Source organism: Apteryx rowi, unplaced genomic scaffold (genome assembly GCF_003343035.1).
Source record: "Apteryx rowi isolate R43461 unplaced genomic scaffold, aptRow1 scaffold_287, whole genome shotgun sequence".
Classification (NCBI taxonomy): Eukaryota; Metazoa; Chordata; class Aves; order Apterygiformes; family Apterygidae; genus Apteryx; species Apteryx rowi.
The window spans coordinates 380,016-404,057 of NW_020449274.1; the positions used below are offsets into that span (position 1 = coordinate 380,016).

The following is a 24,042-nucleotide window of genomic DNA, read 5'->3' on the forward strand; positions in this document are numbered from 1 at the left end:
GAGATTAACTTCTACACACAGCATTTTTTGTGTCTATGTGCACCAGAAACTTAATTACAACTAAAATATGCAGAAGCAAATAGCTATTATGAAGATGGAAGCAACATTTTCCAGAAGGCTATCAGAAGACAGACCAAGAAAATTTTCTTTTAAGCAAATCATATAATTTTTGAATCTTTTTCTGTTTTTCCTCTTTTTCTAATTTTTTAACCCTTCAGGTTTCTTGAGCAACAAAGTCTTCCCCCTGCTTATTTCTTTTCTTTTTTTTCCAACACCTCGCTTAATTTCTGTGATCTGAAATTCCATCTTTCCTTCAGAAATATGTCTAAGAGTGTCAGGCAAAATGGATGTGTATTGCAATTCTCTTAGCTTAATTTAGTTAGCTTAATGAAAATGCAGGTAAATATCTTTTGAAATTATGCTAGCAAGACTGTGCTGATACTGAGAGTTCATAAAAAATGAAAATGATAACTCTGTAAGTAAGTTTTAGCTGCAGCCAGGCAGCAAGAGAAGCACAAGGGTGTAAGCTGTTGTTAATCCACATTTTTCCTGCTTATATTCTTATCAGTGATTCTGTACAAACTTGTGTTATGTAGCTGATGCTTTTAAATCATAGGATTATGTAAATAAATTGATTAGTCTGTCCTGGTGTCTCATCTTTGACTGATGGCACTTTCAGATAAAGATTACCCCTCCCCAGCATCTCATAAACTTGTAAGATATCTCCACATATAGTACTGTATATAACTTCTTAAAAAGATTACGTCCCTGGGCATAATGAAATAAACCCTATGATAAAGTGCTACTCATAGTAATAATGCTTTTTTTTTTCAAAATTAGAGAGTTAGAAATGTCTAACCAATAAAACTGTCAGTAATTAGCAGAACTCACTCTTCCAGTGTGTACATCTGCTTCTATAAAGGCATTTTGATTTTTGCTAATAGCATCCTAGTAAAGGAACAAATACACCTGCAGAAAGGCACAAGTAGCCTTTTTTCTGCAAGTAAAGCCAGAACAGATTTTTAAATGTAGGACAATACTAATGTTTTGCCTCAGAACCTTGTTAAAACCAAACCAGTTAGGGAGAGTTTTTTGCTGACCCAAAATGATCTCTGACATGTGTGGGGAAGAAAGGATCATATATGTATAGTGAAACTTCTGGTATTTCAGGAAGATGCTAATTTAATTGCTTGCATTGCTTTCTAAACAAACACATTGCAAATAGCTTTTCTCGCAGCCCGTCTTCCTTTGTGCTGTTTGTGTTGCATGGCTGCCCACTTGCACTTGTTCAGAGCAAGCCGCACCTTCGGTACAGCTTGGTGTTTTGAAGCTGCAGAAATCCCTTGATAAGCTTTGGAGTGGTTGAATCCTCCACCTGCCTGACACAGAGATAACCCCCTGCACTGCAAGTCCATACCTTAACTCTTCTCATGAAGCAGTTGTTCATGTGGCTTAAGCCTTAGCTGCATGTTGAAACGAGGCAGGTCTGCCTTCTGCTTGTTTAAAAGCACATGCATATATAATTTTTTATTTTACTTCTTCCTGCAGGTGTTCCTTTTGATCCAGAGTGAGAAGATAAAGAATGATTTTGTTTACCTTAGCTGGCTAGCTCGCTGCTGTGAGTCACTTTACTCTCAACATTGCAGAATATAGATCCTCCTCTATTGCATCAGTCTTGGCAATCCACTTTCCTAATCGAATTTAATATTGTAGGTGGATTTAGGACTATGAAAGTGAAAAACTGATTGCACTAATTGTAGTGTGGGTGGTTATTGCACCATTCATACATATGGCTTTTGTAAGCAATTGCTGCTTCAGTGCAGTGCTATTATGGTTCTGTCAATGCAGTTTTGTCCTAACCTGAGAACTCTTTTGTTCTCAATTGTCTACTCAATTGTTTGAATGAAGATTTTCTGTCTTAAAAGATTGGTTACAACTCTGAAATGGTTAAAACATAAAATAGAAACAGCCATACTGGGTCAGGCCCAAGGGTCTGTCTACCTCAATGCCCTCTTAGATAAGAGGGGCCAACACTGGATGTCTAGGGAAGAGTAAAAAAAACAGGCAAAGAAGTGTGATGTTTTCCTTCCTATCACCCCATACTTCCCCCTATTCAAACACCTGTGGCTCAGGGATTTCCTTTATAATCGCCAGCATGTTTTTTCTTACATAAATTTGTCCATTATTCCTTTGAACTGAGTAAGCTCTCGATATCCTTAATATCCTATAAAAAAAATTTCAATATTTCCAAACTTGTTCTTAAAACATTACAGAGTACACACCTCAATATAGACATGGCTACCTGGCAGCATGTGACATATTATAGAGGTGGGCTTTTCTAATGACTCAAGTCTGAGACTTCCTAGCCTAATTTGTTTTACTTACAGTGCCTCAATACAAAAATGTTCTCATATCATAATCAAATTTGAGTAGTAGTACATGGAATCTAAATGGATATATTTCAGGGCATTGTGCCATATTGCAGATGTGGTCAGCATCTCTAACGTGATCTTTCCAGACAGGCACATCATACCTATGCATGGCTATCTTTGACCGTATTTTAGGACATGCCAGTTTCTTCCTTTTTTCATCAATCCACAGTGCCTGGTTATTTATGGATTCTTTATATATGATTTTTTCTGATGGGAGAACTCCCACTGCAAAGGGAAATCATGGTAGTTCAGTAGTAGTGCTCATCCCTTTCATTCTCTGCTAAAGCAGTTCTTTGACATAGAGCTGGGGATGTAGAACTTTTTGAGGGTGCTACCTTTTATACAAGAGGTAAAATTAGCACCATGTTATCAATAAAAAAATTCATAGCACTTTTGTAAGGGTTACTACTTATTCTTGGGTATGCCTTTCTCTGTTCTAAATTCCTGGTGAAGTTTCAGTAGAGCTGCTGTATTCTTCTATATCTGTCTTAAAATTTTGATATTCACTCCCAAACAGCTGCTAGAATTCTTTACAGATGCAACTGTTCAATGATGAGTGTAGTGGTCTTTTTGTGTCAAGTATGTAAATTACTATTACGTCCTTCTGGATGAAAGCTGCTATGGAAATTACAAAGCATTGGAATACATTCATGCCAGAGTATGATTAGGTATCAAGCTGTAGATAATTCAATTCTGAAATATTTGCAATGGGTGCAAAGTAGTGGAGATACATTTTTTTTGGATGCTTGACAGTATTTTTTTTTGTTTAATGTTTTACAATTTATATTGAATTCCTCCTGCAGAGAAGGTAAAAAGCCACTGAATTAGCATGGTACTATATTTCTCTATATGGATAGCTTGGTAATTAGTGGGTATCATAAACGCTTTTTTTTTCTTTTCTCCTTTTTTTTCCCCTCCCTGTTAAGGAGGTAGGGTTCATTAGCTCAACAAATCATGTGTGGAATTAGGACCTGGCTGTTTGCCACTGTGTATGTTATGTGGAGCTAATGAAACAGAAAGTCTGGTTTAATGTCTTCCTTCTTCCTACGTCAGAAGTGTCTATAAATCCTCTGATTTGGTGTTACATGTTCATTGTTGATGATTGCCACCCATTCTACATGCAACATATCTATTGGCTGAGCGGGCACAGAGAGAGAAAGCTAAACAATCCCTCTTTTGAAAGAGCACAAGAGTGGTCCATGCATTAACAGCCAGTGTTCTCTGTGAGTAGCTGGTAAGACTTGAAAAGGAAAGAAATACTTCATCTCCTTTTCTTTTTTCCCCCAAGACTTAAATGTACTGAGAATTAACAATATAAACCACAGGTTAAACAGAATGGGTTCTTATCTTCAGAAAATCAATTTTTAGAATTTAGTGTTCAATTTAGCTATTTAGTATTCAAACATCCTAGTAGAATTTCCACTAGCTGAGATGGAAGATTCAGACTGCTTCATTTCTAATTGTGTTATAACAGTGATATTTGGAGTTAAAGGCCAATGAAAATTTCCAGTCACATATGCAAATTTAAAATGACCACAAAATCTCAGGAATTTCAAAGCTCTTTTCTAGTAGATGCATAATGATGAGTCTTGTTATGCTTGTAGAGGTTTTTTTGCATTCCTTTGTTTGCTAAGAACCATGGGAATTGAATGTTTAGAATGCAGTGGGCACCAAGTATTAAAGACCTCAGTTCAGTGCCAATTAAAATTTTTCTATGTGTAAGAACACACAATCCTAAGTCTCACCACCTAAATGGTTTGCCACAGCTCCTCGTTCTGGATAAAATGCCTTTTCTAACACTTTCCATTCTGTTCTTTAATCACATCTAAAATCATAGGACTTGTGGTTATCATTGTATCTGTGAAATGTAGATTTTGAGATGTAAACTTCGTAATTCTTCTTCATGATGTTGGTGTTCTCTAATGAGTTACTGTTATCACCAATAAGGCAAAATGTCAGCATAAGTTTCCCTTCCCAACCTCATGCTCGTAGGGTGAGGCATGCTGTTACATTGAGCAAAGAGGTTTAGGAATATTTATTCCACCTGCCATTTAGTATTGTGCATGGTGTATTTTTTTCCACAATCTCAACTTTCTGTTGTTATTGCAGATATTATGAATAAGAAACCACAGCTGGCCTGGAAGCTCTATTTGAAGATGGAGACCTCAGGGGAATCCTTTAGTCTTTTGCAGCTCATTGCAAATGATTGCTACAAAGTGAGTCTTCCCTTGGGAGCTTGGTATATGGCATGTTAATTCAGTGGTCTTACTAACCACCATTCTCGATAATTTCTATCTTGGTCACCACTAGTGAATTTTCACTTATAACAGTGATATGACTATTATTAATGTACATAGGTTGGCAAGGACTAGTCAGCTTTTTAACCAACAGGTCTTCTGGGTAGACAACCCACTGATTAAAATGTTGGTAATTACTGCTTGCTTGAGCTATTAATACAGTAACAACAGTTTCTTTTACTACTAGTCGGATCCATGCTAACACATAACAGTTTTTCTCTTGAACCTTTTCTAGAGTAGATTTTTAAAGAGATGAGGTTAGACTGACCTGACTGATGTGCTTTTAAAAATCAAGCTAGACCAGACAGTGTCCACTTTAGCAGAGACTAAACAGATGGTTTGGGCATTTTAGAACAAGTTAAAATATAAGCTAGTTTATATGTACCAGGCTTCTAGAGTATGTTTACTAGTTCAAATAGTGAGTGCTAATATACTACTGGCACACTTCCAAATTCTCATTTATACAAAGCTACATTAGTAGTGAAGAGGTCTTGGGGATCTGCCTAACCTCCTATTCTTTAGATGGTGCCTATACACAGGGAGACTTAGCTCAGATTTGTTCTTAATGGACAAATGAAAACTTTCTGTGAGATTTACCTACAGTGAGGTACTCCATATTAGTAGCACCTCTTTTTTTTTCAGTCCAGCACAATAAAATGTTGCATAGCAAACTAGAAGTTTGAGCAAACATTTTCGAACAAGAGGCTGTTTGCAATTGTTTTATCGAGGTCTTTGTTCTTCTGCAAAACTTGTCAAAGAAAACATGAGAGTTTCATCCATAGGGTGGATGTAGAGACACATGAAGACCAACTGTTTTGAGAGGATTGTATATGGCATTATAGGAGAAAAAAAAATTGGTTGTCCTATGCAAAGAGTACTGCTGTGCAGTGTGTTTCAGTAGACAACAATGGGATGCTAGATCCAAGTATCCTCTCTGCCATCTACAAGGATGATTGCACTGTGTTGGGACCTAGAAAAGAGGAATAGCAGTTCTGTGATGGGAGAAGGGGATGCTCTTTAGAAAAGCATTATGGTGAGACACAGGCCATCAAATTTTCAGAATGTATTGGCACAAGCCGCTTATATTAGAAGGAGGGCTGAAGTTATTTGGGGAGCAGCCATGTTAGGTTTAATTTAAATTAAATGTAGAATATAAAGACAGATTATAATTTGATGACCATGACAGTGTCATAGTGTACTGTTTTAAGAAGGCAGATGTGAGAACAGCAGAACAAAGATAATAGACTTAAAGCTCATGGATCTGGTTCAGTAGAGACTCCTAAGATAAATGAATACAGAAGAGAGAGCAGCTGCTAGCATAGATTTATTAGAGACACAGTGACCAAACTTCCTAACATGGAGGAAAGATAGTAAGAGTGGTCTTGAAAACCTCCCAATGATTCTCAGTTCAGCCAAGCTCTCCAAAGAGCAGAAATATCTGCATACCATTCATAACATTCTTTCTTGCTGTCTGTTTTCTTTCATCTGACGGTACCATGCTTCTCAAAATCCTAAAGAACATTTAACTGTAAGTCAGACAATCTACCCTGTGATCTCAAAAGCACTCTTCCAAAACTGAGGGAATTCTGTCTTAAGCATCTCTAAGTATTCCATTCACCATCTCACCCTAAAATGGTCTTTTTGGTCAAGCAAGTGGCTAGGCCTTAGGTGTTTCTGGTGACTGCCAACTGCGAAAGTGAGTGATCTCTACATCATTTTGAGTTTCACTTCAATGAGTTGATTACTTTGCCTAAATTCCTCTCAAAACCATATAGTACAGTAGAGGAGAAGCAGTTCCACCTTTTGATTTATCCAGCACTCTTAAAAATTGCGCTTACAGGACTAAATGTTTCAGACTGTGTACATTACCTACACATGGCCACAGATGACTGCTCCAAAGACCAAGGAATTTCATTGCGAAGACTCAAAAATAATTACTGTAACATTATAATTTATCTTCCTACACTACCTGCTGTTTGTACCTCTCCCACTAAATGGTAAGGTTCACATTGAGTCTGTGTAACATTCTCCAGTTGCTTCTGAAATACTATATTATATTGGAGGTCTGTAGAAAGTGCCACAGCCGTAACTGAAGATGGCAGTCGCACTCGGCTTCATTTAACAGAATGCCAAAAGAACATGGATGGAGCAAGGCCAACAGCTACCTCAGACCAGGTGTTGCTGGATGCCTCATAGCAGTTTATCCTGGCCTGCAGGAGTTGTTTGGTGAGAAAGCTGTCATACTGGGATGCAGGACTTCTGGCTAATTTCTTGCTACTACTCCATGGAAAAGCCCATCTTATCAATATAGGGAACAGCATTTGATTTGAAGCAAAGCATTCTTCCTGCTTTTATGTGAGATAGAAGGAGAACATTCAGCTGGAATCTGCTCAATGGAACAGTTCACTCTCATCAAATGTTATGAAACTCATTTAGTTGCCAGTTTGGGGAGATCAGTATTCTTTTTTTTCTTTTTAGCTGAGATGTCTGAAACTGTTTATGCTCACTCTTTATTTCCATCTGATAAGTGCTTGCCGGTCCCTGTGGTAAAATCACCATGTATTCAAAGAAAAGGGAATTATTACTCATTCTGCAGTACCTGTACTTCTCTGACTAAAGTATCCCAATACAACTCCCACAGCTTGCCCTGTTTTCTCAGCAGGCACAGGCTTCTAGCCACCAATGAATGGGAGGTTATGTGCAGTCTGCCTTCTGTGATCTCTCATGGGACAAACAACATTGCTACTCAGGCTTGCCTAAGTGAAGAAAATTGACAGTCATAAATAAGGTCCACATGAGTTCTACTAACTTCAAAAGCCACATTTACTGTAGTTAATCCTTTCTCACTGACTGTATCAACCAACTTGCTTCCTGTTCCCATTCACAAATAGAGAAACTGATGGAGAAAAGATAGGATACACAGTGAATTTTCCTATGCTCAGGAAAATTCTGGATTAAAGTGCCGCTGAATCTTATTTTGTATTGTACTGTAACAATGAAGAGTAAAACTTAGCTTTAAATTAAACCCAAAAGACATCCAAATCTGCCTGTGTGACCATCTCTAGATAAGGAAAATCGATTCTGTTTTAAAACGTTTGACATAGTTTGAATCTGATATTAAGAGGACTTTGTACCTACTGTAAATAGGGCAACTCATACTTTAAAGGTTAATGCTGGTTGTAAAAAGCAAAGGCACGAAAGAAGTTCTGTTAGCTAATGTTAGCTATATATGATCAAAACAAGAACAGAGCTGGTCATAGCCAACTAACAAAGTTCACAGTGCAGTTTGTCTATAATATGTTCAAAGACCTACAATAATAATGTTATATTGCCTGTTTTCCTGCAAGAAACTGAAATGTGCCTGTTTGTGTTGCTCACTGCCAGGAGAAAACCAGGAAAATGCATGTTGCTTCTATGACTTACTGCTGATTTCAGAAAACCAAGATCAAAATGTTTAATCCCCTTCTGAAAGATGGTCATATACTCAGGAATATGTCATGTTTCTCTTTTTATACAGATGGGTCAGTTTTACTACTCAGCCAAAGCATTTGATGTTCTGGAGAGATTGGACAGTAATCCTGAATACTGGGAAGGCAAGAGAGGCGCTTGTGTGGGTGTCTTTCAGATGATCTTAGCTGGCCGAGAAGCAAAGTAAGTATTGTTTGTTATATATGAATTTATTTGCTCTTTTGCTATTTCCAGTTAGCTGTAAGCTAGAATCATAATCCTAGCTTCAGGAATGCATGTCCTCTTCCAATTCTTTTTTGACCTTTTGGAAAATACAAACTCTGACCAGTGGTTCCATATGTAGTTTTCTTGAAGCTTGTCTTCCAAACCATCAGTTACAGAATATATTGTGGAGAGTATCTTATCAGTGAATGCTATGAACTGCAGGGAACCAAAATATAGTGCTGGTCATTATACTAGCAAGAGCTAAGTTATAAATATAGTATGTTCATATCCTAAGGGAAAGGAACTCATTTCATGTCGATGGCCTGAGAATGGAAAAACTATCTTATGGCATTTTAAGGTTCATAGAACAAAAACAGGGAAACATTTACTCAACAATCCAGGAAGGACACTGTTTCTCTAAACAATGAGTAGATGAGACTGGGCTTTCACTAAAATTCGCTTTCTGAAGATTCTGTTCCTGTCAGACAAAGATACTTGTTTGATTAAAGCTCAAAGGAAGTTGTCTGTAAGTGTTGCTGATTGTTTTACTTTTGGCCCATTTCACTTGATGGAAGAATGAAAGAGAGTAGTGAAGCTACATTTAAGAATTATTCCCTCATGAATATTCAGCTGTGATGCCAGGTGGCCATTCTGCCCTGGCCGAAGTTGCTGTTTGTACATGACTGGAAGGTGTATACCTTGGCTTTTACATCTTTCTTGTATCCCCTTCTCTGCTGGCATAATGTCTTTAACTGCTGCACCCTTCAGGAGCCCTTTTGGCAAGTACTGCACTAGATGCAGTAAAATATATATAGCTTACCTGTTCTTCATTATGCATGCAAGTTCTTGCTGTAAAGTAGCTGGCACACTGTAGGTTTATACTGGTTTATCCTATTAGTAATACTCATTTCCATGCTATTTGTATTTATTTGTAAGGCAGATGGTGCTTTGGCAGCATTAAGTTGGATGTTGCCATACTGAAGACTAGCAAATAGCATAAAAACAAACAGAAAAAAACCTAATAATTTGCTTTGTTCTGGGGAGCTATTTTGCAAGAGTAAGGATTTTTATAAGTGTGTGTGTATGTGTGTGTGTAAATATATACATATATGCACATATATGTGCATATACACACACTCCTACGTATTTATATATATATATGATATAAATTATACACATTTAAATATATACACATATACATATATGTATATATACACACTTTTATGTAATATAAATTATATACGTGTGTGTGTGTGTATATATATGTATATGGGCTAAATTCAAAACCAATTAATTATATTTTGCTGATTTTTACTTTTAATTTCTCTCTTGTTGAAATTGCATACAAGACTTTTTTTTGATGTATTTATTGTCCTAGGATCTAAATTGTTGCGCATTTTTACCTCTTTCTGCTCTGCAGATGGAAACATCTCTCTGTCCAGGAACAATGTTTTGCAAAATATTTGGGGGTAAGGGGGTTGTTTATTGAAACTTCAAATGATAGCAGTTGATTCTCACCATCCTTTAAATTTTTGCCTTTCACCTTTGTAGAGAGACTTTACGGGAAGTGCTGCATCTTCTGAGGAGCACTGGTAATCCTCAAGTAGAATACATTATCCGCATCATGAAAAAGTGGGCCAAGGAGAACAGAGTCCCTGTCTAAGTCAGTGTCACCAAAAGAACTGAATCAGTTACTATTTTGTGTGTGGCTGTTACGATGTGGATCGTGGTTCCTCCTGTGCATTCTGGGTATTTCCTTCTGTACCTAAAGGTACATCTTTAGGACATCAAGCAGGTTGACCCAGTCTACAGCTGAGCAAAGAGCATACTGCAGTGAGACTGTGTAACATTCAGCAGGTAATTTTTTTCATTAAAGCTTTATTTTAGAAGGAAAGGTATTGAATTCCTTTCTCCCTTCAGTAGAATCCTACTGTTTCACCAATCTCTATTCCTCATTCAAGGTTTCTCAATTTTTTCATAATGTAATTCCAATCATCCACAAATCAAAGCATTCCTCAGATGTTCCCCAGACTTTCTGCACCAGTTACTGGAGTCCGTTGTGTTTTTCAGTAAGTCTTCTGGCCTCCAGAAAAGAATCATTTGTTAAATGACTGAGACGAATCTACTTCAGCGGATGATGGAATGTGGCAAGTAGAGAGGAGGAGAATTGTGACAATGGAAAGCCAGTACTGGGATATCAAATAGCATGAGCAGATTTTTGTATATTCCGTGCCTGGGGTAAAGTGGAAATCATAGTCTGCACAGCATCCTTTTCTGGTTAAATCTCAATAACTAGTAACTTCATCTCTCTTATTTTTGTCTAGAATAATCTGTTCTCTCTTACAATTAATTCTGAAGGTGAGAGTTAATCAGCCCCAAATGTCAAGCTCCAAAGTGGCTTATTTGCTTTTTAGGTTGGTAACAAAGCATGATGGTACCTTTTTTTTCAGAGCACGGAGGACTGTCTGGATTGTTCGGTCTTGCTTGAAGTTTGACCCTAAAACATTTATCCATGTTAATATAATTCATGTGAGTAATCCCTTTAGTGTACCAATCTGATGGATAAAAGAACTGTATGTTTAGAATCATTTTCTTCAACAGTTTCCATCGTAGTTAGCAATACATTCATTACACTTTTGGTGACAAGTTTCCTAAGGAGAACAGTTCAGGGAACACACAATCCTAAAAGAAGGCAACAGTTGTAACATAGAAATGTATTATATGGTTTGCAATAAGCAATATTTGTATATTATTTGTAAAATGAAAATTTGCCTTTCTTATGAAGTATTTTTATATCTTTGAGGGAGGGAACTTTTCAGAATACTGTATTCTGTCTGTGCTTTGATTAAAGCTCTTGTGTGGGTCTACAATAGAACATTTTACTTGGTCTGTGTTGTCTCATGTTGAAGGAATTGAAATGGTATGTTCCCTTTGCTGTGAAAGAGGACAGATTTGCGACTAGTCATTAAATGCTTGTTCAGTAGTCATTCAAGACAAGCCAATGGCCTTGGTCCTGATCTTTATGATGTTTTTTTACTGTTTGATGCTGAAAATAAGGAGGTACACAAAATATATACATCTTTCTGCCAAAAAACATGCCAGTGTCTTTAAGCAAAAACTGTGGGTATCATTATTGAAATATCTGGAAGTGCACCGGTAGGTTGTGGCTATTTGCATTTACATGAAATTTAGAAAACTGATCCATCATCAAGCAACAATAACAGAGCCTTTCAGCAGGGGCAGGGCCAACATTACAGTGATTCAAAAGAGAACGTGTGAAAGAAGCAGTATTTTCACTGAAAGCAGTTACAAAACATACTTCACTTGTAAAAAGCATTTTTGTTTTCTTTCCCAGTTTAATTAACTTGGAAACAGATTGGGAATGCTACTATGAGTCTTTGTACAGAGCTTCCAAAAAAATCATGTTGCTGGCTTTGCAGCAGATGTTAAATGCATCTAATTACTCCCTTTACTGAAACTTAACCTGCAGGAGAGCTGAAGAACATCCAAATTCATTGCAGACCATTTTACATGTTGGGTGAATCTTCCATAGTAAGTGTGGTAGCATTGCAGCATATGGGTTTGGGGACTACTTTCAAACTCTTTGTCCAAGACCAGTGAAGAAGTGTTTGAAAATGTCACAATTAATTACATTAGTCACAAAGTTGTATTTAATATGTTAAATAACGTGGGTTTTAGCACAGTGCTTTTTTTTTTTTTAACTGATAATAAAGCTTTGGGCATTTAAGGTATAAAGAAGTGGGGGCTGCAAGGATTTGCTTTGTACAGTGATGAAATAAAAGATATATTACATATCGTCCTGGCATTTAGAGTCTTGATAATGGAACAGATATGTAGGTACTGCTAAAATACAGAACAAGAAAAGTGCTGAAATATTGGCTTTTATTTTACCTTGAAAATACATTTTAAGAATGTCTTCCATTGTTTAATCTGAAATCATATTCAAGAAACAGGTGTGAATAGAAGTTGCCTTAGCTGATATGGAAAGAGAAGTTAATAGAGAATTTCTACAACTTTTCTCAAGTAGAGTTAACAAATCTTATCCCTGTGCATGTCCATATCTTCCTGAAATGTGGGAATGTAAGGAGTTAGGGTAGTTTAAATAGGAAAGGTGGGAGTGAAGGGAGATATGGAGAGAAACAGAAGTGACTCATACAGAACAAACAGGCAGTGAAGAATGACTGAAGGAGAACTTTTTTGTCTGAGTATGTATCTGATTCTGGAAAATAGAATATAGAGAGAGCACAGAAGGTACTATGTTAGCAATCATATCATTAATAGTGACAGGCAGAGAAAGTCAAAACCCCAAGCACTGTGTAACTTCTTTTAGCTGGGCTGTCACCCATTCCTGATAGATAACGAAGATGACCTTTAATTAAGCTCAGTAATACCTGAACAACATGTACTCCAATAACATTGACCTGAATTAAACTACTGGGGAGGACATTTATCCTTTCAATTGCTGCAAATGAGCTCCAGGATAACATTCACTTTGGCCAGCATCTGAAGTGATCCAGTATAGCAGCAATCCTCTTGGATTAATTCTGGAATCTAGCATAAACTCCTAAGAACAGTAACAGCTGGAGCTAAGTAACATACTAAACTGGAGATGGCAAGTTCATCATAAAGGAAAAGTCATGCCATCTTTGACTTTGGCCTGTAGCAGGCATTTAGGAGTATGCGGTGCTCCCAACTTGAAGATCTCTCGTTGATCTTCATAAGAAAGTTGTCAAAAGATGATTATAGAACTTGGCCATTAGGTAGTAAGACACAAAATAAGCAATTACATGTGTAGTTATTACATGTAGCTTCACTATATGGGACATACTTTGAGGAACACATCTGGTTTTTGCCCCTTGTTTTACTCATTAACCAAATTTTCCCTGTATTATCTCCATCAGGAATTTCCAATCCCTCCTTTTTGAGTTTCATTTCCAAGCTTCCCTCCCCCTATTTGATCTATTCAAATGATCATCAGTGAAGTAGATAATTGCACAAAAGTGTCATGAGGAACCATTAAAGTACAAGTCTTTAAGGATGACTAGATAATCTGGTCTGACCCTACCTATTGCAAGACAGTAGATTTCATCTGCTTATCTTTGTATTGAATCCAATAATTTGGTTTTCAATAAAAATGTTTGCCAGAAAGACTGAAGAGTCTTGATTTGAAGATGGATGATGAAAAAAATCCATCATTTTCCTTTGTAATTTGTTCAAATGGCTAAATCATCTTTGCTCTTTTAAAAATTGTATCTTAATTCTAAATTCAGTTTGCTGGGCCTCACTTCCTAATAATTGGTTCTTCCAATGTCCACCTCTGCTATGCTAAATAGCCATTAAAGCCTGGTATTCTTTGTTTTGGTTTGTTTGTGTTTTTTTTCCTCTTTAGGGATACATAAACTGAGGGGATGTAATCTCTGTTTCTTTTTGGATATATTAAAAATACCGTCTCTGTTATAAGTACTTTTCCAGACTGGAAAACTGGCATTTTCCCCAGTTTGTCAATAATTTTTTTTTTAAAACATGTGTGTGTAGCACTGGGCATAATTTATCACTCTATGTGTCATTGGAATATGCTCCTCCATACTCTACTCACTATTCTCACTATTCTCCTATGTCTGTATTCACAGACTGCATTCACACTTCTTGCCATATTATCACAGGGGGAGCTCACATTAAATTGCTTCTCCACTGTGACGTGACATCTAGAGTTTTTCCAGAAATGGTATTTTCCAGGATGCAGTCTTACCCTTCCAAAGAGACAGCCTACCTGTAGCTCTATGAAAAATGTTTTTTGTTTGAATGGGCTCACTTTTCCAGCTTACACAGATCACTCTGTGTGACCAGTCTTATCTGCATTAATCACTAGTCTGTTTTTTTGCAAACTTTTATTAGCACCCATTTTACATCTGCATCATCAATGAATATGTTGGATCATCAGTCCTTCCAGGACCCTACTAAAGAAAACACCCAAAACATTCTACTAATGATGACTTATGGCTACTTTTCACAATTTGTCATTCTCATTTAACATGTGCATATAACATGAGATGCTGTATTATGCTACTTTTTAAAATGAGTTACATGATAATAAAAACGCATTTCTATAACTGCTCCTTAGCTAAAGTTGTAATCAGTTAAAGCTCTGTGTCATTGACTGGAGTTATATATATATTCCTATGTATTTCCATTCATTCCTTATTAGATGAACCCTATAGCATCCCAGAAAGACTGATGGAAGTGGAGTCCAGCTGTTTAAGACTGCTTGCAGAATTTGAAAGATAATACTACTACTCTTTGTACTTTGATCACATTTTGAAGCCATGAACCAAAAGCTTACTTTTGGTTTTGTAGGTTCTAAACTTTCATTTTCAGTTGGAACAAAACATTCAAGCACATCAAATAAAGCAGGTATTTGACATTTCTGGCCATGGGACTCCCCCTAAATTCCTACAGGACTTACTTAAATGATGAATTATACTCGCATCTATTTATACATGTTTTTAGAAAAATTTATAGTAAGAGATGTGACTTTTGAGAAGATCCAGTGTATTCTTTAAATAAAGAGAACTTCAGCTTTAATTCATACTTACATATTGTATTGTGCTTAATTGCTCCACATCATTATATTATTTTTTGTAATTTTCTGTGACAGGTCATTTGAAATAATGAATCTGTAAAATAAGTAATGTCCTTTAAAATATTTTTTCAAGTAGACTTGTAAGAACCTGGGACTTAAGTTATTTTGATAAGGAAATACACTATGGGATAGTTTGTAACAGTTCTCGGATACAGCTAAATCTAAATGAAAAATGGGATAGTACCCATGCTATTTTCTCTGAACTGCACTTTCATGAATCTAGGGATGGTATTGTTTAGCTGGAGTCCTCAAACCACGCTTAAAGCTAGCCTTTAACTAGGGAAGAATGATGAGCCTCAGACTCTGCCATCTGTTCCTTGATTACTGTAAGCAACTTTCAAGTGGTCAGTTCTGTGAAAAGTCACACACAAAATAATGCAGAAGTATTATGTTATATAATATACAATAATATATTTTAATAATATATATAATAGTATGTAGATGTTTTATGTCATGTAGAAAATAACCATGCTTCAATTCTAAACGTTATATTGCCCTTCATAATACAATGGCTATAATTTTCCTCACTGATTGTCCTTCTAAAGATGATGAGATCATTATGCATGTCTACTCTAAAGCTACTGGTAAGCATTTTCTTGCCTGTCATCAGTGGGTGTGCTTACAGGGTGAGGCCATTATATGTGATGAAACACAATGTCTTACCTTGCAGAGCTGGTGAATTAATTCATATTATATGAAGTACATGTATCTCTAAAAGTTAATACACACGTGATTGCTATGCCTGAGAAAACATTTAAAAAATTACATTACAAAAATTGGCAAACGAGACCTTAAGCTATCTATCTGTTACACTCCTGTCACTGCTAGTTGTCATAATATTTGTATTGTAGAAGTTCAATCTTACTTTTGTCTGACTTGTTCATTGTATCACAATGTGCTGAATTTAGTCGTCATCATACAAACTGGGAAGAAATGGGCTGTTTTTCCCCACCATTTAAAGGCAGAAGAGCTATTTTCAGGTCAGCAAAATAATTTCAGTGGCAAGATATACAAGACTTCCCACTCAATTTAGCTAGTTATTCTCAAACAGGTCCTATTGTACTGTCAGCTTTTCATTTCTATATGTTCTCCTTCTCTATCAAGTGTTTTCCCTTCTCATCTATCCACTAACACACAATGGTCCTTACAGGACTATCACAAAGTGCTGCCAAAGTGCCACTGTTTTCCACTTATCTCTTCTTCCCCTTACCCCCTCTCTGGAGCATTACTTGGCTTGCCTTACTTCACAGAGTGAAAGTTTGTTCAGATTTGTAAAATATGCTGACATTTGCCTATGGAAGACTACAGATGAATATGACATGACATTAAGAAATAAATAACTTACATCTCTTAAAACTGTGAAAAAGTATTCAGATGAGTACTCAAGTTAACTACGACTCTATAATCACTTATCAATGTAAGGGGGAATTCTTTTAAGGCCAGAAAAATGACATTTGAAATACAGCTATCATACATAAAACATAGCTTGTTTTCACAAGCATTTCTGGCATGTAGCAGCCACTCTGCCCTTAAAATTGTCACTACTATTGCTGCTATTCTACACTTAATATTCTCAAAAATCTTTAAACTTCATATGTCTTCTCAAAATACAACTTCTTGGGGATGATAAGAAAACAGTTTAATAAAATTCCATTTGTATATTTAAATTATTCATGTATGGAAAATCATTTTTCTCAAGTAATTTTTCAGATGCTATTTTTAATGCCGTGTAGCTCAAAAGCAGCTTTGTGTTGGATCTGCAAGCTCGGTATGTAGTTAATTCTCGGTGATGAATATGTGCTTTGCTTTTCGAAGGCAATTTGGTTTGGAAATAAAATCATGGAAGTATGAAAATGCTGAACTGCACATGCAAAATACACTTCTGACTATTCTGATCGTAAGCTTGTTTGAATGTTAAAAATGTGGTAACTTGTTTATGCAATCACTTTCAGCTGTCTGCAATAATGTGCACTTATTTAGATGTAGAACACTGTACAAGTCAAAGCTGTTTCCAAAGTGTTGAGAGATAGACATTGAAATAAATGGTTAGGAAATTGGAGCATCCCAGTTTTTGTGAAATTAGTCTGGAAGCCAAAGGAGAAAAAAAAACCCAACAAAAAAAACCTAAATTCTTCCAAAGTCACAGTCAAATAATACTTTGTATGTCCTTCCACTTCCTAAACTGTTAGTTTGCAATCTTTGTATATTAAATGAAATTCTCCTTTTTGGGAGGGTGAGCATTACTTGACAGTTGTTTCCTGAACAGTAACTCTACTTAGCTTTTTCTCTATTAGAATATTTTATAAGCGAAGCAATTTTCTGATAATTATTAAAAATATTTCACTAACAACAGAGAACAGCACACTGGTGTGATCAAGCTGTTCTGGCCTACAGTCTAACTGATTCTATTTTCATGAGTTCTGAGAGAGTATTTGTCTTGTCTTAGGCCAGCACTTACAAGAGAAACCCTCAGCAAGAGAACATCTATGGCACATTAGCTTTTGTATAGGTCAGAATTACTTCCAGACCCTTTTAGGTCATTAAATAGCATTACTACTGCTTTTAGTTTGCCATTCGAGTTGAGAATTCCATACAAAGCCAATCTTTCTTATTCATGTTACCAATGGGTGGGGCAGCTACTTAAAATTGTGACTCATACACATTTGTGCTTTTTTTTTTTTTAATTACTATTGGAAGAAAAAAACAGCAGACAAAAATAACAGAGATAAGACAATAACCTGACTCCAAACTTTCAGACAGACTGGTAATCTTAGGCTGCCTCCAGGGGTGCTGGTCTGATGGAACAGGCTTTTCATTGGAGATAAGTTTCCCATTTGGGCAAGTATTTTTAAAGAAACACTGCAAATAAGAAAGTATCAGGCAAGTACCCAGAGCACGTAACCCCTCTCTGTCTCTGTAAATAACTGTTTTTACACTGTGAAATGAGCATGTATGAATTCAAGAACAGCTAGCATTATGGAAATCTATTTTTTTACAGGCAGCTCAGCTTAAGTTTTTAGAATCACTTTTAGTCACACTGAACATGTTACAGGCAGGTGCTTGAGCCTCAGTTTAAGTTTCTTCACCAGTCAGTTCATTGCAAGAGCTTTTTTTTTTAATGGTACTGGGAACTCCTCTACAAAATCTTTTCTGTGTTTATCTCTGATGTATTTCTTCTTGCTATTCATTATATCTACACAAAAATCCTAGGATCTTAACTAAAAGATCCTATTTTTTTAACTATTTTCTCTAGTAATCTACCTGTCTTTTTAATCTTCCTGTGACCACTTAGACGGTACCTTTTTTTTTGCCTCTGTTTCTTCCTCCTGCTTAGAAAAGTAAATAGTACACCTGTAAGAGAGAATTTTCTGCTGTTTTTAGATCTCAAACTAATCCTCACTGCTTAGCTGAAAAAACATTTCAGATGCTGAGATTCCCAAATTAATTCCAGTTAAGTCAGAGAGCCCACACACCACTTCAGCTAGAATCATAGCTATTGGATAAGTTAAAATAACTTGTTTATCAGCCTCAACTGAGTTCACCCTTACCATTAGCAAAGCTTGAAGACAGAAGTTGCATGCTTGTTCTAGCAAGAAATCTTGACAGCAGAAGCAAAAACAGTTACTAACAATTAAGTAAAAAAAAAAAAAGTAACCAGAAAAGTGCTCTTATCTTGATATTTAGAATTGACTTGGCTACTGTTATCTGAGGGAACCAATTACCCGCATTCTGCTTCCTAAATGCACCCTCTTAGAGCTCATGTTTAGAGTGAGCTTGAGGACTTAAAACCTCACCTCCTCTCCAGGACCAAAGGCTGTTCCCAGCAGCAGCTTCTTTCAGCATCTTGCACTTCCTTGTCCAAGGTGCAGTTCTTTCCATTCTCTTACCTGTTTTTTCTCCTGATCTGGCTCATGTACTATTCCATGTAAATGCAGTATTTGAAGCTATACCTTTTCTCTGCAGTTCCTCTAATTTTATGATCTTACTCTGTCTTTTTGATTAGCTTAATTTTAAAGAATGTTACAGTATTCTGAGGATCATAAAAAACACTAATTATACAAATTTGTGTCAGTTTTAGTTTCTAAGTCCTCACTGAAAAATTTTGTGTTAATAGTACAGATGACAGATTTGGGATTTCAAATGTTTTATCCAAGTCCATCCCCATACCTTTGACTGGTTGTAGAACTCACACTATCATGACACATGCTTCTGTAAATTCCTTTACCTTTCTAACATGAAGACTTGTCCTGGTCTCTAGCTTATCTTATATGGGAGATAAAAGCCAATGTTCTATTTTTGTCTACTACCTACTAGTGGGGGTAGCCTGGCACACAACATGATACTGCAACACCATTCCTGATTTCAGGAAGCGAACAAAAGATACAGCCATATCCACTTCCAAGCTAAAATGCATTTTCAGTGTGGCCTCTTACTACAGTAGTGGTAACCACCTTTTGCATTAAAATTGTTATTACTTTAAAAACTTCCTGTGGTCATTGAAAACTTGAACTTTTGACTAGGTGTGTTCAAAGCTTCTCTTAAAGTTCTTGAAATGAGCCCAGTGGCTCCCAGGTTCAAATTTCCTTCTCTAAGAAGTAGGGTTTGACGAGTCCACGGTGTGCAATATATCAAATGGGATAAAGTTCACAGTCACTGTTGTTCTTCCTTAAAATGGTGATAAATTAGAATTATTTCTGCTCTTGTAAAGTATATCCTAATACCTGAAGCTAATGCACTCTTTCCAGTCCTCCTCAATATCTGGTGTTTCTTTACCTACCTTCAATCCTTCTAAGCCACTTGCTTTTACTTCACTGACTAGAGTATTTCAAGCTTTCCAAAGATGTGGCAGATAAGCTAGTAATAACTCCAAGCACTTGTGCCTGATTCCTGCATAGCAGGATTAACTAAAATTTCTCTCCTGAAGGAGAGAAAGCTAGAGGTATGATCTTCAGGAAACAGTATTTTTAATTAAAAAAAATGACTAGGGGAAGAATTCTCTAGATAAAAGAGATCATTTTTTCCAGATGGTTTGCAGTGCACTGATGCCTGGTTTGGAGGAAAAAGAAAAAAAAAAGAGAGAGAGAGGGGTTTTGTTATTCCTTGAGCAGTGTTGTGTCTGTTTCTTTGGGTTCAATGAAAATCTCTTGACCAGACCTTATTTCAGAGTGATTGTGTTTTCCAGGTCTGACAGGAGGCAAGTTAGTAAAAATGTAGGAATGGAGACTGTGTTCAAAAAAAGGATACTTGAATTCAGAGAACCTCATTAAATGGAAAAACAGCAATGCCGGACACATTGTTGGTGCAGTGGATTCTGGTGATGCAGCAGCAGTTTTGGTAAAAGCGACACAAATCCCATTCTTATCTGCAGCTGCAGCAGCTCCTGACACAGCAATGACAGTTGCAGCTACTATAGCAGCAGCTTCAGTGAAAGGACCATGAGGATCAAAAAGATGCCTGGTTGGACCATTAGAAACCAAGATACAAGGAGGGTGTAGTGATGAAGCAGCCCAAGAAAAATGAGGAAATTCTCACAAAAAACAATGACCAAAGTTGCTACGAGTATCTCTTGAAGACTTTTGAGTAGCTATCTGAGATCTGATGGGCACAGGCCTGAATTGGCTACCAGTGTAGCTCCTACCTCACTGGAGAATCCCAAGTAGACTAGTTTTTGTTAAGCAAAGCAGAAGACAAACTCTTAAAGCTGATACCCTGTGCCACTTAAGCTTGAGTGAGGAAACTTACTACTGATCTATGCATGACACATTTTCCCCCATGTTCCCATGCTAGGGCAACGGCCTCACAGCTCAGAGATTAAAGTAAAAAAAGCCTCTGACACTGAAAGCAGGCTCTACCGAGATACAGGGGCACAACTGATCACAGGGACAGTTCTGCCTACTAGCGGGACCTGGGTCTGCTGCTGTGGGGTGTCCAGGCTAAAGGAAGCCATACGGACAAAACAGTAGTGGCTAACTCCATTAAGGTCCAGTAGAACAGCCTTGGTTTGTATTAACACTGTGTACTATGTCCGACTCCAACCCAACAAACACAAATGGCCCCAAGGGAAGAGAAAGTGCTGGCAGTTTGTTTCTCAGACAGAGGAGCCAACCCAAGGCAGAGGAGGAGGATCTCTGAGAACACTAATAGAAACTTCTGCCCAGCCTGCACGAGGGTAGAGGTCTCTGGTGGCTTATTGGGCTATTGCCACCCTTTTCTGTATTTGAAATAAAGTCAGGTCAAGAAACTTCCACTGATGTGGCTGTGGCACCCGTAGTTCTGCGCTTCCAGGGCGTATGATCAGCTTATATTGGCTTTCACCAAAGAAACAAAAGGCAGCTTCATATTCACCTCAAAACTAGTCTCTTTTTGTAGCTGTTAAATTCTTCTTTAAATACTTAATATGCCTCTCAAGAGAAGTTTTCATTATTAAGTGTCCTTCAGATAACAGACAAAAGGAAGGAATCTGTATTCTATGACAGAGTATTTCTGTATGGGTATATCCTGAGGGAAAGGACGGTAAAACACATGTACTTACTACAGTTCTTTAGCATTTTGTGCTCCACTCATGAATGCATATTATACAATGTACAAACAATACTTAGCCTGAGACAGTGCTTAACTACAAAGAACAAAACAGGTAGCACAACAGAAAAATAATGATGAAAAAAGAAACCCTAACTCCTCTTGAAATTTTGTGGTATGGCACAAGCCAGGAACTCTGCTGGTCTTATTCAACACTAAATTCCTAAAGAATTTATGATCTAGTGGGATTGGGTTTGTTTCTTCACAGTCTTTCCTTACTGTTTCCAATATCTTAGACAAAATGTAATGACAACATATTCCAGTGACCGTTATGCTTGACTCTGCTGCTAAGTTTCTTTCTGGTTTAGTTCTGACACTAAGATGCAGAGCACACTGTCTTTGGTAACTTCACTTTAAATTCAAAGATCCAGAACTACTATTTATCTAGAGGCATTAACATATGCTGAGCCTCATAAAGAAAGATGTGTGCTCTAAGGTGCTCAGAGCTTAGATATAGATATCTATGAGGCATTATTTGTTTAACTAAGCTCCCAGAAGAGAGGAGGAAGAGAGGCGATATAAACAAAACAGTAAAGATCTACCAAAACCTTACATGTGGAAGACTGCTACTTCTATCAAAGTCTACAATGGCATAGCTTAGAACAAATGGCTGCCTAAAAGTATTTCCAGGAACATCTTCTCTTTTTTCGCTGTAATCCTATCAAAGGTCAAATCAGTTATTTCTATGTATTTATCTTATTTTTCTCCTATTTAAAAAGTGTGTTAAACATCTGACCAGGATGTGATTCCAAGTAAATCTATCTATACAATGGCCAAGATAATTGAAGGTGTGGATTCCAGATACTTGTGAAACTCATTTTCTTGTGGAGTACTTGACCTACATTCATTAATTCTGAATACATCTTAGCAGCTTGAAAGACATAACTGAGTTTTAGGTTGGATACTTACAACACACACCTTATCTGTACTGCTTTCCAAAGATGTCTCCAAGTATTAACTGGGGACATAAATTGTTGTATTCCTGTTATTATGTTGTTCTTATTTCAGTCTCTAGTTTCACAACTGGTAACAGAAAACAAGTGTTCAGCAAAACTGCCGAAAAGTTCCATAAATTCCACATAAGACTTCTGTTTGCTGAGCACTACCTTGCTCTTTTGCTGAGGAAAGCTCCCCCTCCACCATCACACAGCTTAATGACATAGACTACGTAGAAACTTTGATGAGGACTAGAATCGGTCTGGCAGAATTTGCAGGTTTGGAGCTTAGTGATACTCAGTTTGAATCCAGAAGGAAAGACATTGCTTATTATGTGCCCCATCTGATAGCTGTATAAAATTCTCAACAGGAGAACAGGAGAGATTTTCAAATAATTTCATTATGACACTGAAAGTCAAAACATATGTGAGGAATCCTTTTACCAAGCTTGCTAGTTATACTAGAACCTGCAAACTTTTAAGATAAAGCAAGTCCTTTGACTACAACACTCAACAAGGCCTTTCAAGCTTCAAAAGGACAGCCTATGTTTCTTAGATGAGGTCAGTCATTGCACTGACTTCCTGCTATAAGCAGTATTCTGGAATGTTCTCCATTCCCTCTTAGTAAAATCATAATTTTCAATAACACTGTTCCAGTGTCATGAATGTTCTCTGGAGTCTAGATGAAAGTAATAAGTCAAGTCAAAGACTTCTTAGAAGACAAAAGGAAAACATCAAGCGCTGTGATGAATGCAGTTTAGAAAGTAATGTGCTGGACAGAAAAGTCTACTATAATTATTCAAAATAATAGGCATATGTAAATTATGCTTGCCTTGCATAACATGAGTATATTTTCAACATGAGAACAAACTCCTCCTAACTATCATTTCTGAGACTACAAAAAGGCAAAAAATGCCAATGTCTGTCTGTCTGTTCCAACACAGCTGGAGAATACAGCACATGTGAAGATGTTCATAGCTTCTTGAAGCTTAGTAGTGTTCTGGTAGCACACCTCCATCTGGAAATACCAGCAATCAGTCTGTCAAGCTAGGTGGTGACAGACTGAAATGCCTGCAGTAGTTATGAGCTTGCAGGAAATTCTTGCTCATGGAGAAGCAAGCCTCACTAGTACTCTTCCTCTGGACCTTCCTTATGTCGTCCCACCTCTAGAGGACAATTCTTTCCCACCAATCCACAATTGCTTCCTGCATCCAGAATTGCTACTGTACAAACCAGACAGCCTCAGAACAAGCCACCTTTGTTCAGAGGATAACCTCATTGTCAGAGTGGTTAAGTCAGAGTGCTCTGCAACGAAAGCTGGGCAGAAGTCCCTAAGAAGCAATTTCCACGAAACTGGTCTCCTCAGCTGATCCAGCAGCGCTTTAAACTGGGCATGTTAATGGAATTGAGACGAGATGCATTCATACTGTGGCCCTTAGAGCCTGGAAACGGTAGGTCCCCCCCCC

At 37.1% G+C, this 24,042-nt stretch overlaps 1 protein-coding gene across 1 annotated transcript in view; it reads left to right on the forward strand.

The window, feature by feature from the left end:
- The window catches only part of TTC26 (tetratricopeptide repeat domain 26), a 46,935-nt gene extending 35,564 nt beyond the window's left edge, over nucleotides 1-11,371 (forward strand). The window contains exons 13-16 of the mRNA XM_026069134.1: nucleotides 1,549-1,618; nucleotides 4,542-4,648; nucleotides 8,247-8,380; nucleotides 9,953-11,371. Coding sequence (XP_025924919.1) covers nucleotides 1,549-1,618; nucleotides 4,542-4,648; nucleotides 8,247-8,380; nucleotides 9,953-10,064 — 423 coding nt within the window. The 3' untranslated portion in view covers nucleotides 10,065-11,371. The remainder of the gene's footprint in view (nucleotides 1-1,548; nucleotides 1,619-4,541; nucleotides 4,649-8,246; nucleotides 8,381-9,952) is intronic.
- The last annotated feature ends 12,671 nt before the right edge of the window (nucleotides 11,372-24,042 follow it).